This window comes from Sminthopsis crassicaudata, chromosome 3 (assembly GCF_048593235.1).
Source record: "Sminthopsis crassicaudata isolate SCR6 chromosome 3, ASM4859323v1, whole genome shotgun sequence".
Lineage (NCBI taxonomy): Eukaryota > Metazoa > Chordata > Mammalia > Dasyuromorphia > Dasyuridae > Sminthopsis > Sminthopsis crassicaudata.
The window spans coordinates 329998551-330013619 of record NC_133619.1 but is presented as its reverse complement, the minus strand read 5'-3'; the positions used below and the strand labels follow the sequence as shown (position 1 = coordinate 330013619).

The window sequence follows — 15069 nt, the reverse complement described above, 5'->3', positions numbered from 1 at the left end:
ATTACCCATGCATATGTACTATCAAAAAATGTTATAATTATAAAATAAAATAAAAAATTAAAAAAAAAAAAAAAAAAAAAGAAATATTCTTTGTTCTATTGGATAGTCATCTAATAGAAAGTCTTCTGTGAAAAAGAGGGATACAAGGGGAAATCTAGATGATGCAAAACAAAATATATGAATAAAATTTATTATTAAAAAAAAAAAAAAAAGATTTTTTACCTACATGATGCCAAACCAGGAGCTAGATAGCTCTGGTATTTAGACTTCCTTTTGACTGAATTAACTTTGAATTGGGTTTTTAGTGAGGTAATGCAGGGTGAAAGCCTCAGGGCAAACTCTTGACATGGATCTTTACAGAGAGACCAGTGGGCTGGCAGAAACAGCTTTTAACTGGTTGAATGTGTTAGGAAGCATTATTCTCGGGCCTACACAGAGACTTCCCTCTGGATTTGCAAAATGAGAATGGAAAGATATTACTTTGGGTAGTTCAAATCTCTTCCACCCAATATTCCAGAAGTAGAAGTTTAACTATGAATAGAATAATAAATATATTTGTCTCCTCCAATCTCCTGAAATACATCTGTGCCTCCCAAATAAGCCAAGTGTATCATACATACATTACATGATACAAGGAGCTATGCATTTGGATTAGAACATTTAAGGTTGAACAACAGTTTTCTTATTCATTATACACATGATATGGTGTAAGGCTCAGTTTTTTCTTCTATTAAATAAAGAGAGTTTGTATTATATTCATGAAATTAGAGCTGGAAGGGATCTCAGTCACACCTCCCCCCCCCCCACAGTACAACTTCTTCAGGAAGAACAAAAATGCAGGGGGCAACTAGATGATGCAGTGGATAGCATACCAACCCTGAAATCTGGAAGCTCTGAGTTCAAATCTGTTGTCAGACACTTAACTTTTAATAGCTGTGTGAAATTAGTTAACCCATTTTCTTGGGGGTGGGGGGAAAGAAGAAGGAGTCTAAAGCCCAGAGGAATTCAGTGATTTGTATGAGATTAAATAGCTAATATAAGGCAAAGTAGGTATTTGAGCCTAGATTTTTTTTATTTTTTTTAATGAATAGTATTTTATTTTTTCTAAATACATGCAAAGATACTTTTCAACATTAACCCCTGCAAAACCTTGTGTTCCAAATTTTTTCTCCTTCCCTCTCCCCTAGACAACAAGTAATCCAATATAGGTTAAACATGTACAATTCTTCTAAACATGTTTCCATATTCATCATGCTGCACACAAAAAAATCAGATCAAAAGAGAAAAAAAATGAGAAAGAAAAACAAGCTAACAACAACCCCCCCCAAAGTGAAAATATTATGCTTTGATTCATAGTTCAAAATGATGAATGTTGGAGGGGCTGTGGGAAAACTGGGACTTTGATGCATTGTTGGTGGAGTTGTGAAAGAATCCAACCATTCTGGAGAACAATCTGGAATTATGTCCAAAAAGTTATCAAAATATGCATACCCTTTGATCCAGCAGTGCTTCTACTGGGCTTATATCCCAAGGAAATCCTAAAGAAGGGAAAGGGACCTGTATGTGCCAAAATGTTTGTGGTAGCCCTTTTTGTAGTGGCTAGAAACTGGAAATTGAATGGATGCCCATTAATTGGAGAATGGTTGGGCAAATTATGGTATATGAATGTTCTGGAATATGATTGTTCTCTAAGAAATGACCAGCAGGACGAATACAGAGAAGAACACATTGGTAAATGTAGATGACATTTTTTAAAAATCAACAAAAACTCTTTAAAATAAAAGAAGAAAGGAAGTCTCTCAGTGTTTTATCTTAGAAAAAGAGTATGATTTCCTAGAGAAATACTTTCCTGAAATGTTGAGGTTCCATAGCTGTTCTGGAACATTTATGGGATTTCTCTTATATAGTCAGATTTCTTCTGCTTTCCCAAAGATCTTTAGTATTGCATTGTCCCCTGGATTGTCCTGGTTCTTCTGAATTAATTTCACTAGCCAGGCTTCATTTGAGCTCAAACCTGAGCTACAAGTACTCTTTCTGTTCTTTCAGTTGGCTAATCTACCAATCTCTTTCCACTAGGAAAGTCTTCAGAATCTGATCCTCTCTCCTGGTTTAATTTCCTTCACTTTAAGACAAAAATCCTTCAAAGAGAGAAGAACTGTGGCCATAGTTTTCTTCTCAGCTAGCTACTCCCTACCTTACTAGGACTTCCTACTAGCAAAACCTCTGATGTTTTGGTTTCCAGGCCTAGTGGACTCATGGTTAGTCCAGAATTTAATCCTTCCTCCCTCAGTGTTAGTTAGGAAATGAGATTCCCTAGTCTCACAGCACTCTTTCAGAAGATTAGCAAATCTTTTCCATTGCCTAGTAGCTAGTAAGGCAATCAGAATTCTAGTCAGTCCCCTGGTACCTCCCAAAATGTGTAGCTCAACACCAGGCAACCAATTGGTTAATGTCCCATGAACACTGTCAACTTTGTTCCCTTGGTTCCTTGTGTCCAATCTGTACTTCTAATTCTTGATCCCTTGGTCATCAAACAGTTTGGCATTTTGTCAGTATCCCTGCTGACTGATAATCTTGGTGTTTTGTGAAGAAGAATAAAGGGAAGAACATCTACTATGTGTCAGGAATTGGACTAAGTACTTTTATAAATATTCCCTAATATCACCTGCCTTTTGTGCTCTTTGATAACTTCTGCCAACTGTTCCCTTTATTGTGTGATGAGGAACTGAAGCTACAGCACTTGTTTCTTTGGCTGCTCAGTTTGCAGTTCATATTTAAAAATCTTACTGCTATCTTATCAAATATCTCTAATCCCATCAGTGCCACAACTTGGAAAGGGATGGCCCTGAAAGGAAGAAGCTCAAACTTCCCCATTTGGCCCTAATTCCCTTCCTCACAGATGCTCCCTCAGTCTAGTCTTAGCTTCCCCCCTCTAGCTCTCTGGGGCATAGGGATGTCATCACTATCTCTGGCTATAGGGAAAGTAGACTTCTCTCAGCCTACAATGATTGAAATATGAAATTATGTTATTCTTCTTCTCATGAATATGTAAAGAATTGAAGACACAAAAGTCATCATTTTATTTTTAATCTGAAGTAAACAAGTCAAAAGCCATTCATTCAAGGTTTATTAAGCATTGACTATGTACGTACCCCTTGTGGTGGACAAAATGAGCAAAAATGGAAAAAACACCTTAAAAGAATTGGTTTTCTACTGGGCTTGGTGGGTGAAAGAGAAGGCTGGAGAAGAATACAACATATAGCATAGATAAGTACAAACCTATTTTGAGAGGGAGCTGTTTGTTGTTGTTGTTGTTGTTTTTTTTAGTAACCCCAAATTAAATCACATTCCATTCAAATGAATGTGAACAATCACAAAAGAAAGGTCATAGGAAGCCCATAGAATGAGGTCACCATTATTCTTGTTAATAAAAAAATACAAAAAGGTATCCTTTCTTATGGGAAAGGGCATTTTAGCTTTGCTCTGCAAGAAACTAGGAAGCACACTCCAGGGATTGGGATAACTTGTTCAAAAGTACTAGTGTTGGAATGACATATTTGGAAAATAGTAGGAAAGTTGACTGTTCAATTAGTAACCAATAAAACGGAACAAAACAAAATAAATGAAGGCATAGAAACAATTGTTGCAAGTCAGTAGAAGCACAATGGATAATACCTTTGCTAAGTTTCTGAGCTTGTTTGGATACTAACTCAGATGTCTAACTTTCCTTTCCTTCACCTCAATATCTGATCAGTTGTCAAATCTCATCAATCCTATTTCCACGACCTCTCTTGTTTACAACTTTTCTCTTTTTATACTACCTACCCTTATCAGTTCATTTCTTCTTGATCTATTACAACAATAACCTCAGTTAGATATAGATTGGAACTACATTCTTTTGATGGGATCCTCAATCTCTCCTAGAACCTAATTTTATATAGAATTTAGGGCACTTCCTTAAATTCACATAGATTACTCAGACAAGGCTACCCCAAATTCAAGATAGTCTGTAGATTCAGTCACCAAAACTATCTCATGAGTCCCCACAGAAGTGTTTACTTTTACTAGTTGGACAGAAAACAAAATTAATTAAAATTGTGATGGAGAGAGATATCTGCCTCCAGTGAGAGGATTATGGGGACTGAATGTGGATCACAATATAATTTTTTTCACCTTTTTTATTGTTGTTTGCTTTTGTTTTCTTTCCTATATTTTTTTCTTTTTGATCTGATTTTTCTTGTGCAGCATGATAATTGTGGAAATATGTTTAAAACAATTGCACATGTTTAGGGAGAAAAATTTGGAACTCAAGGTTTTGCAATGATGAATATTGCAAACTATCTTTGCATATATTTTGAAAATAAAAGGAGCAGATAGATGAAGCCAAGATGGCAGAGTAAATGTAGGAACTTTCCCAATCTCTCCTCCAAACAACTTCAAATTCCTTTAAATAATGACTCTATACAAATTTTAGAGAATCAGAACACCCTAAAAAATGGAGTAAAACATTTTCCAGCCAAAGGCAGGTCAGCAAAATAGTTCTGTAATACCAGGGTGGGAGTCCAGCACGCAGTCCCAGCACAGCTCTGCATCCAGCCCCAACCCTGGCTTGGCTACAGCTTGACAGCAGCAGTACTGGTGGCTTCATTCTGATCAAGCAGTGACACCAAAGGGAGCCGAAGTCAGCAGAAAAGGTCTGTGGAACCATGGTAGGAGCTCAGCACAAACTCCCAGCACAGCCTGCATCAGGACAGCCTCAGCCCCTACCCCAGACCCAGCCCTGGCCCCAGCCCCAGCCCCGGTCCCAGACCCAGCTCTGGCCCCATCCCCAGCTCTGGTCCCAGACCCAGCCCTGGCCCCATCCCCAGCCCTGGTCCCAGACCCAGCCCTGGCCCCATCCCCAGCCCTGGTCCCAGACCCAGCCCTGGCCCCATCCCCAGCCCTGGTCCCAGACCCAGTCCTGGCCCCCTCCCCAGCTCTGGTCCCAGACCCAGCCCTAGCCCCAAACTCAGCTCTGGTCCCCAACGCAGCCCTGGCCCTGGCTTAGAGGTAGGACTTCTGAATCAACAACTGTGCTGGAGGCTTCTGAACCTCTCAGCCTGGGGATACCAGGAGGACTCAAAAGGTCAGTAGAGATGATCTATGACAACTGGGTCAAAGTCTGGTATGCAGTCCCAGTGCACCAGCATAGTTCCAGTCTTGCCCACCCCGGGGTTTTGCTTTAGCACACTAGATCTTATAGCTAAAATGAAGCAGAATACTTTTACAGTCACAGTGGGATGGGACATTCCTAACAGCTCCAGGGCAGGAAAAAATGTTTGTGGTCAGATTCCTAGAAGGATCTCTGAAAACAGCAACACAAAACCCCTGAAGCTTGGGACAGTGCCCTACTTAAACAAAGAGTTTAAAAACAAACAAACAAACAAACAAAAACCAAACATGTAATAGGCTAGGAAAATGAGCAGACAACAACAAAAAAAAGTTTCTGGCCATAGAAAGTTATGATAACAAAGTCAAAGATCCTACATCCAAAGTCTCCAAGAAAATAAGAATTGCAAGCCATTCTCTAATTGATAAATGGTCAAAGGATATGAACAGATAATTTTCAGATGAAGAAATTGAAACTGTTTCTAGTCGTATGAAAAAATGCTCCAAATCACTATTGATCAGAGAAATGCAAATTAAGACAACTCTAAGACACTCTCTACTCTAAGATACAACTCTAAGACATGCCTCTCTGGCTAAGATGACAGAAAAAAATAATAACGAATGTTGGAGGGGATGTGGGAAAACTGGGACACTAATATATTGTTGGTGGAGTTGTGAAATGATCCAACCATTCTGGAGAACAATTTGGAACTATGCTCAGAAAATTGTCAAATTGTGCATACCCTTTGATCCAGCAGTGTTTCTATTGGGCTTATATCCCAAAGAAATATTAAAGAAAGGAAAGGGACCCGTATGTGCAAGAATGTTTGTGGCAGCCTCTTTGTAGTGGCCAGAAACTGGAAACTGAATGGATGTCCATCAGTTTGAGAAAGGCTAAATAAGTTATGGTATATGACTTATGGAGTATTATTGTTCTGTAAGAAACAACCAGCCAAAGGAGCCTGGAGAGACTTACATGAACTGATGCTAACTAAAATGAGCAGAACCAAATCATTATTCTTGACAACAAGAAGATTATGCACTCAATTCTGATGGCTCTCTTTAACAATGAGATGATTCAGACCAGTTCCAATTGTTCAGTAATGAAGAGAGTCCTCTACACCCAGGGAGAGGACTGTAGGAACTGAGTATGGATCACAACCTAGCATTTTCATTCTCTTTGTTCTTGTTTGCTTGCATTTTATTTTGCTGCTTCTTCTTCTTTTGGTTTTTTTTTTACTGGTTTGATTTGATTTTTTTGTGCGGCATGATAATTGTACAAATGTATATGTATATATTGGATTTAACATTTCTACCATGTTTAACATGTATTGGACTGTTTGCCATCTAGGGGAGGGTATGGAGGAAGGTGGAAGAAATTGGAACACAAGACTTTGCAAGGGCTAATGTTGAAGAATTATCTACACATATGTTTTGAAAATGAAAAAGCTTTAATTAAAAAAAGAAAGAAAGAAAAACAAAGGTATATATTTAAATAAGATTTGAAAATGTCATGTATTTCCTTTGTTATATGCATCTTTAGGCTGATCCTTTTGATCAAATGTATTATTGCTATAAGTATACAAAACCTGACAAAGATTTCAGAGGCTAAAGATTGTATGTAAATTTTTTCAATAATTTTTCATAATTATTGAAACTCTTTGAAAGGCTGTCAAAAATTGTTTTACAATTAATGATAAATAAATAAACAATGAAAATTTAAAAAAAAAAAAAAAAAGGAAGAAAAATAAGAGATGGGCTCAGGCCATGGAAGACCTCAAAAGGGACTTTGAAAATCAAGTAAGAGAGAGAGAAAAAAAAAAAAATTATAAAAAGAGTTGAGAGTGGTGCAAAAGGAAATGCAAAAACCTAATAAAGAGAAGAATGCCTTAAAAAGCAAAATTGGTCAATTGGGAAAGGAGGTACAAAAGCCCACTGAGGAAATTAATTCCTTAAAAATAAAATTGAGCAAATGGAAGCTAATGAAGAAATCAATGTACAATAAAGCGAAACCAAAAAATGAAAAAATAAAAAAAAGTTAAAATATTTCATTGGAAAAACAATTGACATGGAAAATAGATGCAGAAGAGATAATTTGAAAGTTATTGATCTACCTGAAAGTCATAAAAAAGAGTCTGGACATCATCTTTCAAGAAATTATCAAGGAAAATTGTCCTGATATTCTAGAACTAGAAGGTAAAATACAAATTGAAAGAATCCACCAAACACCTCATGAGAGGGCTTTGAAAAAAACTTAGATGTAACCATGACTCCCCCAATTGTTTAGAAGTGGAATTAGAGCAAGAGAAGACTAGTGGTCTGGAGGCTGAAGCACAGACCTTGGACTCAGATTCATTCATCCCATCTCACACTACCATGGTGGCAGGCTTTCCTCTTTCATTTCTCCACTGAAACCAAGACTCTGGAAGGCCTCTAAGAAAGCTACCTGAAGATCTAGGCAAGGAGACAAGATTTTGAAAGAGATAATAAAGAATTTGGACTTTAATACCTGGCTATTCTTGTGGTGATTACCTTGCTGAAAAGAAGGCTGCTCTAGAGACTTCCAAATAGATAGATGGATAGATAGATAGATAGATAGATAGATAGATAGATAGATAGATAGATGATAGATAGATAGATAGATAGATAGATAGATAGATAGATAGATAGATAGTCCCCCAGTTACTTAGAGAACACAAGATTACCTTTTAGAGGAACATAAAGAAATCTAAAAAATATTTGTAAAATATGTAAAAAGAGAAACACATTGATGATTAAAGGTGGATTATTATTTGGAAAGGTAATGAATGTAACTCCTTTTGATCAAGAGTCCTCAGACAAGCTAGTCCTTCTAACTCTGCTGCTCTGAACAAAACTTTTGGCTTCTTGGCTTTCACATGTTGTGAACATTGGAATACTATATTTCATAGACCAAAAAGAGCTGTAATTATGACTAAGGATAACTTATCCAGCAAAGTTAAGTATAATCCTAAATGAAAAAAATGGATATTTAACAAATAGACTTTCAGATATTTGTGACAAAAACAGCAGAACTAAAGAGAAATTTTGACATAGAAAAAGCAAGAGAAATTTAAGGTAAACATAAATGTAAGGGACTATATAAGGTCAAATCATTTACTTCTTATATATGGAAATATTACCAGTTTTTCATGACTATTGTTTTTATGTGGGTAGTTTGAAAAAATATGTATACACAGATATATACATATGTGAGGGTAGATAAAAATGAGCAAAAAAAAAGAAAAATAGCTACAAAAGAAGCTAGTAGGAGCAAAGGTGTACAGAATTAAAATCTTACTCTCATCAGGAATGATTTAAAGAAAGAACAACATATATCCAAAAGTGTATGAAAGTCTCCTAATTTCAAAAAGAAATAAGAAGACAAGAGGATAGAATGGGAGGAGGGCATAAAAGAGGGAGAAGAAGGAAAAAGTAGCAGGTAGATGTGATGTGGATTGAGGTCCTTTCTGATTCCCAATCCCCCCATGGCTGAAGAAGCTAGGATGTTTTGATTCACAAATCCTGGTCAAAAAGCACTCTTTTTGAATTCCAATGATATCCAGACTTTCCCAGCCCCCACCGGATCTGAGCTAACTTGGGCTTTCCTAGCCCTCCACTATCTGCTCAGGTTTCCCCAACCCCCACAAACAGCTTCTTCCTTATCTAAAAACCCATTGAATTCTATTCAATGCTAACCCTGGCCAAAACCAGCCAGGAGCCTGGGACTCCACCCACCTTCTAGATCACCAAGAGCCCCCATTATAAAAAGGAAACCCTGGAGTCCACTCGTTACAGAAGCCCTAAATATGGTGTCCTTCTGGCCATGTAAGGGTTCCTGTCTACCCGGCGACCAGCTCTGGCCCTGGCATCTTTCTACCTTTACCCTTACTTCCAAACCCCTACAATAAACCTTTTTATCAATCTAGGTTTTGGGGCCTGTAAATTCCTTTACAGGGGACTCTGCACCGTCACTAGACTGCATTTAACTATGTATCCTTGCGCCGAACCAAAAGGGGTTCCCCCTTTCCTAACTCTCATCAGATGTAAAGTAGAGCAGTCTGGAGTGATAGAAATAGAGTGGGGAGAATAGTAAAGAAAATAGGAAAGAAGAAAATAATCAAGTAATTATAGCTTGCTTCACCCACAAAATGGAAACAGATTAAAAATATAAACTCAACAATATGTTGCTTTCAGGAAATATTAAAAAATGTGAGATACACACAACCATAAAATAAATACAGGAGTTGAATTTCTTATGTAAAAAAAGCAGGGGTAGAAATCATGATGTCAGATAAACTTAAAACCAAATCAGGTTTAATCAGAAAAGAAAAATAGGAAAATCATTAAAGGTAAGCTATATTAATCAAAATTATTTTAGAATATTTAAAAATAACTAAATAGAAAAAAGTTAGAATAGTGCTGTAGTGTAGGAAATGGTGAGTTGGTAGAGTTACAAAATATGGAAAAATTTGGATTTATGAAGGAAGATGTTATTTACCTTCAGAGAAACAGAGGCCAAATAATAGCGTATAGTTTTATATAGGTGATGTATGAATGTATATGTGCAAATAGATGTGTGATTATGAATAACTACGTGTTATTTATGTATGTATATATTGTTTGTATATGTTCATATATTTATATAGACATAGAAATATACATTTATGCTTAATTGCAATTTTCTTAGAATGGAGGGTAGGGAGATGAAAAGAAAAATAAAGCAAAAAGGACATAGCAGAGAAAAAAAGAAAACCTACCTAAAATGAGGATTCATTTTTGTTGTTTGAATTTTTTATGTTTTGTTGTGTAATGATTTTTTTCATTTATTTTATATTTATGCTTAAAATAACACTTTCAAAAGAATATAAAAGTAGGTATCATCTGTCTTCTTTCTTTTCACATAATCCATCGTTCATTGGTTCCAAAGCTTCATCTCTGGGAAAATGAAAGCAAAAAAGTGATGAAGATCATACCTAAACTACCTTCTTTTAAGTCCTTAGGGATGGGGCCAGAGGTGTATGGGGAAATAGCAAAGGTGAATGGAGAAATGGTTATTGCTAGAGGTGGTTAAAAAAAAAAAAAAAAAAAAAAAAAAAAGGAGGCAAGACAGCAGCTTGATGGTGCAGTGGATAAGGCACCAGCTTTGGAGTTACACTTAACATTGACTACCTGTGTGATCCTACCAAGTCACTTAACCTCAATCACCTCACCAAAAAAAAAAAAAAAGAAAAGAAAAAAAAGAAAAAAAAAAAGAAAAATTTAAAGAAGGAGGAAGGACAAGGTGGAAATAGACTATTCTTTAGATCCCTCTGTCCTTCAAACTCCTTCTTTTTTTCTAGGCTATTTTGTGCTTTGTGACACTTGCTATGTGGTTGGAGTACTCACCTTTCTGTGGGATGGCCAGTATTTTCTGCTTTCACCTTGGTATCTTCTGGAATAAAATACAAATCAAAACTTTAGAGAAGAGACTGGAAAACAGAAGGAGACATAACTTCCAAGACCTGGAGAAGCACTATGGTGAGAGTATAGGGACAGGGATCACTGTGTGATCCTAGGCCAATCACTGATTTTTCTTGGCCTGATGTTCTCCTCTATAAAATGAAAGGATTAGACCAGATAGTCCCCCAGGAGTTCTAAATCCTTGATACCCTGATTTGTAGGCAAAGAGACTGGATTTAAATCCTGGTTCTGCTCCCTACTCCCTGTGGCTTCCTGGGAAAGTATGTTCCTTTTTCTAGAGCTTAGTTTCCTCAGCTGTAAAGTTAGGTGGTTGTATTAGATGATTTCTAAGATTCCTTCCAGATTCAAATCTTAGAGCCTATAGCAGGAATGAGGAGCCAGGTCAGCCTCAGTATTTGGAATACATGTGCTGTTGGATTTCATATGAGAGGATGGAGAGAAAGGACAGAATAGGAAAGGCGTGGTACAATGGAGAGAGAACTGGACCTTCTTTTATATTTACTTACCTGTGTGATCTTGGGCAATTAAGCAATTATTTAACTTTCCTGAGTCTCATTTCCTCTTCTGCAAGATCCCTTCCAGTTTTAGTTTTATGATCCTATGATGCCATCTTTTTTTCTTTCTTTTTTCTTTTTTTTAATTAAAGCTTTTTATTTTCAAAATATATGTGTGGACAATTCTTCAACATTAGCTCTTGCAAAATCTTGTGTTCCAAAAATTTCCCTTCTTCTTCCCATTCCCTCACCTAGACTGCAAGTATATTAAACATGTGCAATTCTTCTACATATATACATATATATCCATAATTATCTTGCTGCACAAGAAGAATCCCATCAAAAAGGAAAAAGATGAGAAAGAAAATAAAATACAAGGAAACAACAACAAAAAAAGTGAAAGTACTATGTTGTGATCCACATTCAGTTCCCACATTCCTCTCTGGGTATAGATGTCTCTCTTCATCACAAGATTATTGGAACTGGCCTAAATCATCTCATTGTTGAAATGATCCCCCTATAATCTTGCTGTTGCCATGTACACTGATCTCCTGGCTCTGCTCACTTCACTCAGCATCAGTTCAAGTAGGTCTCCCCAAACCTCTCTGAGATCATCCTGCTGACTATTATGTTGTCTTTGTTATGGCTGAGTCATTTTTCAGTCATGTCTAATTTTTTGTGGCCTTATTTGGCATTTTCTTGGCAAAAATACAGGAGTAGTTTTTAGGAAACTGAGGCAAACAGGATTAAATAACTTAGCCAGAGTCGCATAGCTAGTATTTGAGGCCAGATTTGAATTCAGGAAGATGAATCTTCCAGTCTCCTAGCTACCCCATGATTCCATCTTACTAATAGAGAGCATGGGAGAGTTGCCTGAACACTAGAGAATGCTAAATGTCCTGATTTTCTAAATGGGAAAGAGTATGTACTTAGAAAAACACAAAATGGAAAGTTTTACATTGATCCCTAGTAAATTTTTAAAGCATATCATTAAATTTTTGCTTTATAAGACTTGAAAAAAATGCGGTGTTTCTTGGAAATCAAAATATGGTAATTATGTTAAACTCATCTTAAATGTTATTGGTGAAAAAAATAAATGTTATTGATGGGTTTTTTTATTTGAAGCAAGGCATTGGTAAAGTTTTTCAAGACATTATAATGATTATCTTTTTAATAAAGTAATTAAAATAAATAATAAATATATACTAGAGAGTAGAGATGTATTAGCAGATTGCACAATCTTATTCTCAAAAATGTTCATTAATGTCTAGAGAATACCTAGTAAAGTGTTATAAGACTGTGAAATAATAAGGTTGAATCTGTATCTCTCTTTAATTGATCATATTTATAGTTAATTGATTTTGTCTTGTTACTTACTAAATCATGATTCATTGTCTCTGAACTTAGTTCAGAAATTCAACTGTCCTGTGTAATGAGTTAAGTTTGGAAATCCAGTTTTCTTATTAATCACTGATCTAATCTTGTGTCAAGGAAATCTGTTATCTTTGAAGGAGGCAAGTGGACATCAGGGAATCTGATCTAGTATCTTCACACTACCAAACTGTCTTTCAAGGATGTCATATCTGTTATTCTAAATGTCTGGTCCATCATCTCTAATCTTGAACATTTTTAATCACAGAAGGGAAGGAGGGAGTTATTACTAGCCCTCATTCCCAAATACAAATCATATTGTCCTGATTCTCATAATGCTGTCTACTCTGTAACCAATCTCATTGTTTTCCTCACTTTTGTAATTCTTTTAGTACTTCCCAAAACTATGGTAAACCCTGTCTTGTGGTCTTTGGCCATCGAGAGGTCACTGAACCCATTTATTGGTTATTGCTAGCCTAACTAATAAATTGATCATGCTCAAGCCATTATCCTCAATTTGCTTTTAATTTTCTAACATAATAGCTGTGTCTGTTGGACATTCTTTTAAATCAAACACATGAATGAGTCATAGAGGGGATGCTTATCCAATGAGCAAATTACACAAAATTAATGTGATGGATGACAAAATTATGATTCAAAGCAACCTTCACAGGCTAGAATGGTAAGCCAAAACCAACACAATGAAATTAAGTGAGGTGGTGAAGGGAGGAAATAAAATTAACACATGGAATGGCATAAAAGGCATCACTATGGACACATATGAGTGGGAAAAGTGAGTTGTCAATGTAGCAAAAATGAAAAAAAAAAAGGTAAGATAACCATGTATTGTGCTGAGGTACATAGGTAGAAGGAAGGAAGGAAGGAAGGAAGGAAGGAAGGAAGGAAGGAAGGAAGGAAGGAAGGAAGGAAGGAAGGAAGGAAGGAAGGAAGGAAGGAAGGAAGGAAGGAAGGAAGGAAGGAAGGAAGGAAGGAAGGAAGGAAGGAGGAAGGAAGAAGGAAGGAAGGAAGGAAGGAAGGAAGGAAGGAAGGAAGGAAGGAAGGAAGGAAGGAAGGAAGGAAGGAAGGAAGGAAGGAAGGAGAAAGGAAGAAGGAAGGAAGGAAGGAAGGAAGGAAGGAAGGAAGGAAGGAAGGAAGGAAGGAAGGAAGGAAGGAAGGAAGGAAGGAAGGAAGGGACCTTTTATTAAATACTATGTTCTAGGCACTATACTCAGTGTTTTACAAGCATTATTTCATTTGAGCCTCCCAAAAACCTTGGGAGATTACTATTATTATCCCCATTATATGGGAATTTGAAGAAATTAAGGCAGGTAGGTTAAATGACTTGTCTAGAGTCACACAATTAAATGTCTGAGGTTAAATTTAAACTCAAGCCTTCTTGACTCCTGCTACTGTGCCACCTAGCTGACTCTGATAGAATCACAAATCTTACAAGACTTCTAAAAGTCTTATATTTACAGTTTGTTTGCTTTTTTCTTAAACCAGTGCCCCAACCAGCCCTTCACACAGTGCCTAACACTGCAGTTACTTAATTAATGCATTTTGACTAATTAACTTACAACTCTTAGTTTGACTAAGAGCTAGTTTGGAAGCAGCTTATGCAAATAAGATCTGGGTGTCTTAGTTGGCCACATTAATAGTCAAGAGTGTGATATGATTGCTAAATGAGTCTAACAAAACCTCTGGATCATCGATTTGGAGCTAGAAGGGGACCTTAGGAACCATCTAGTTCAATCCCCTCATTTTATAGCTAATGAAGGTGAGGCTCAGAAAGTTTCAGTCATTTGCCCAGGTATAAAATAACATAGGTGAGCTTTAGGAGAAATATAATTTCCAGGAGATAGAGGTGTTAATTTTAGCTAAGTGACTCATTTAACATTAAGAAATTCCCTTTAGCTTTAACTGAGTTAATTAAATAAAAACAGCCTTACCTTTTACAATTAGTTGACTAGGCAATTGGTTGAAAGTAGCTCACTAAACAAATTTTTAAAACAGGTCAAATCACTAACACTAACCTTGGCATAACCCTACTGAGAAATGGGGCACTTTGTCCCCAGGCCTCAGAAAGAACCTACCTGTTCTTTCAGTGGGAAGGATTGGGAGTTGGGACTTTTCTATATGTTCCATTACTACACTGAAACCCCACTAGTGAAAAATTCCTACAAAGGGATCTGCCCTTTGGGCTAACTCTAAAAGTTCTACCCTTTCTAGTTCTATGTTTCTAATTCTATTATCCTACCATTACAACCTAGGTGAATCAAGGACCTCCCCTGAGGTCCCTGAAGAGACAACTCTTTCTGAATTTTAACTTGTTAATGATTTAGCTAAGGTATTTGACACCCGGAGCATTGGTCTCCAGATTTTTTTTGATTATACATCTTTATCAGTAAAACATTTTGATCACGTATTCCCAAAATCTGCATATTTACTCATTCATAAGTTATACATATTTACTAACATTTTCCACCATTTTGTGTATTACAAAAACAACATTAAATGAACATTTTAAAAGGATGAGATAAAGATGAAATAATATTTGAGCCTAAAGTTAACAGGG

General features: G+C 36.5%; 1 protein-coding gene across 2 annotated transcripts in view; it reads right to left on the bottom strand.

Annotated features, from left to right (window-relative positions):
* Nucleotides 1–9461: 9461 nt before the first annotated feature.
* Nucleotides 9462–15069, bottom strand: part of CD86 (CD86 molecule) — an 80652-nt gene continuing 75044 nt past the window's right edge. For both annotated transcript variants that reach the window (XM_074301373.1, XM_074301374.1), the window contains exons 7-8: nt 10555–10600; nt 9462–10104 (exon numbers count right to left, since the gene is read on the bottom strand). In XM_074301373.1, the coding sequence (XP_074157474.1) occupies nt 10047–10104; nt 10555–10600 (104 nt within the window). In that variant the 3' untranslated portion in view covers nt 9462–10046. The remainder of the gene's footprint in view (nt 10105–10554; nt 10601–15069) is intronic.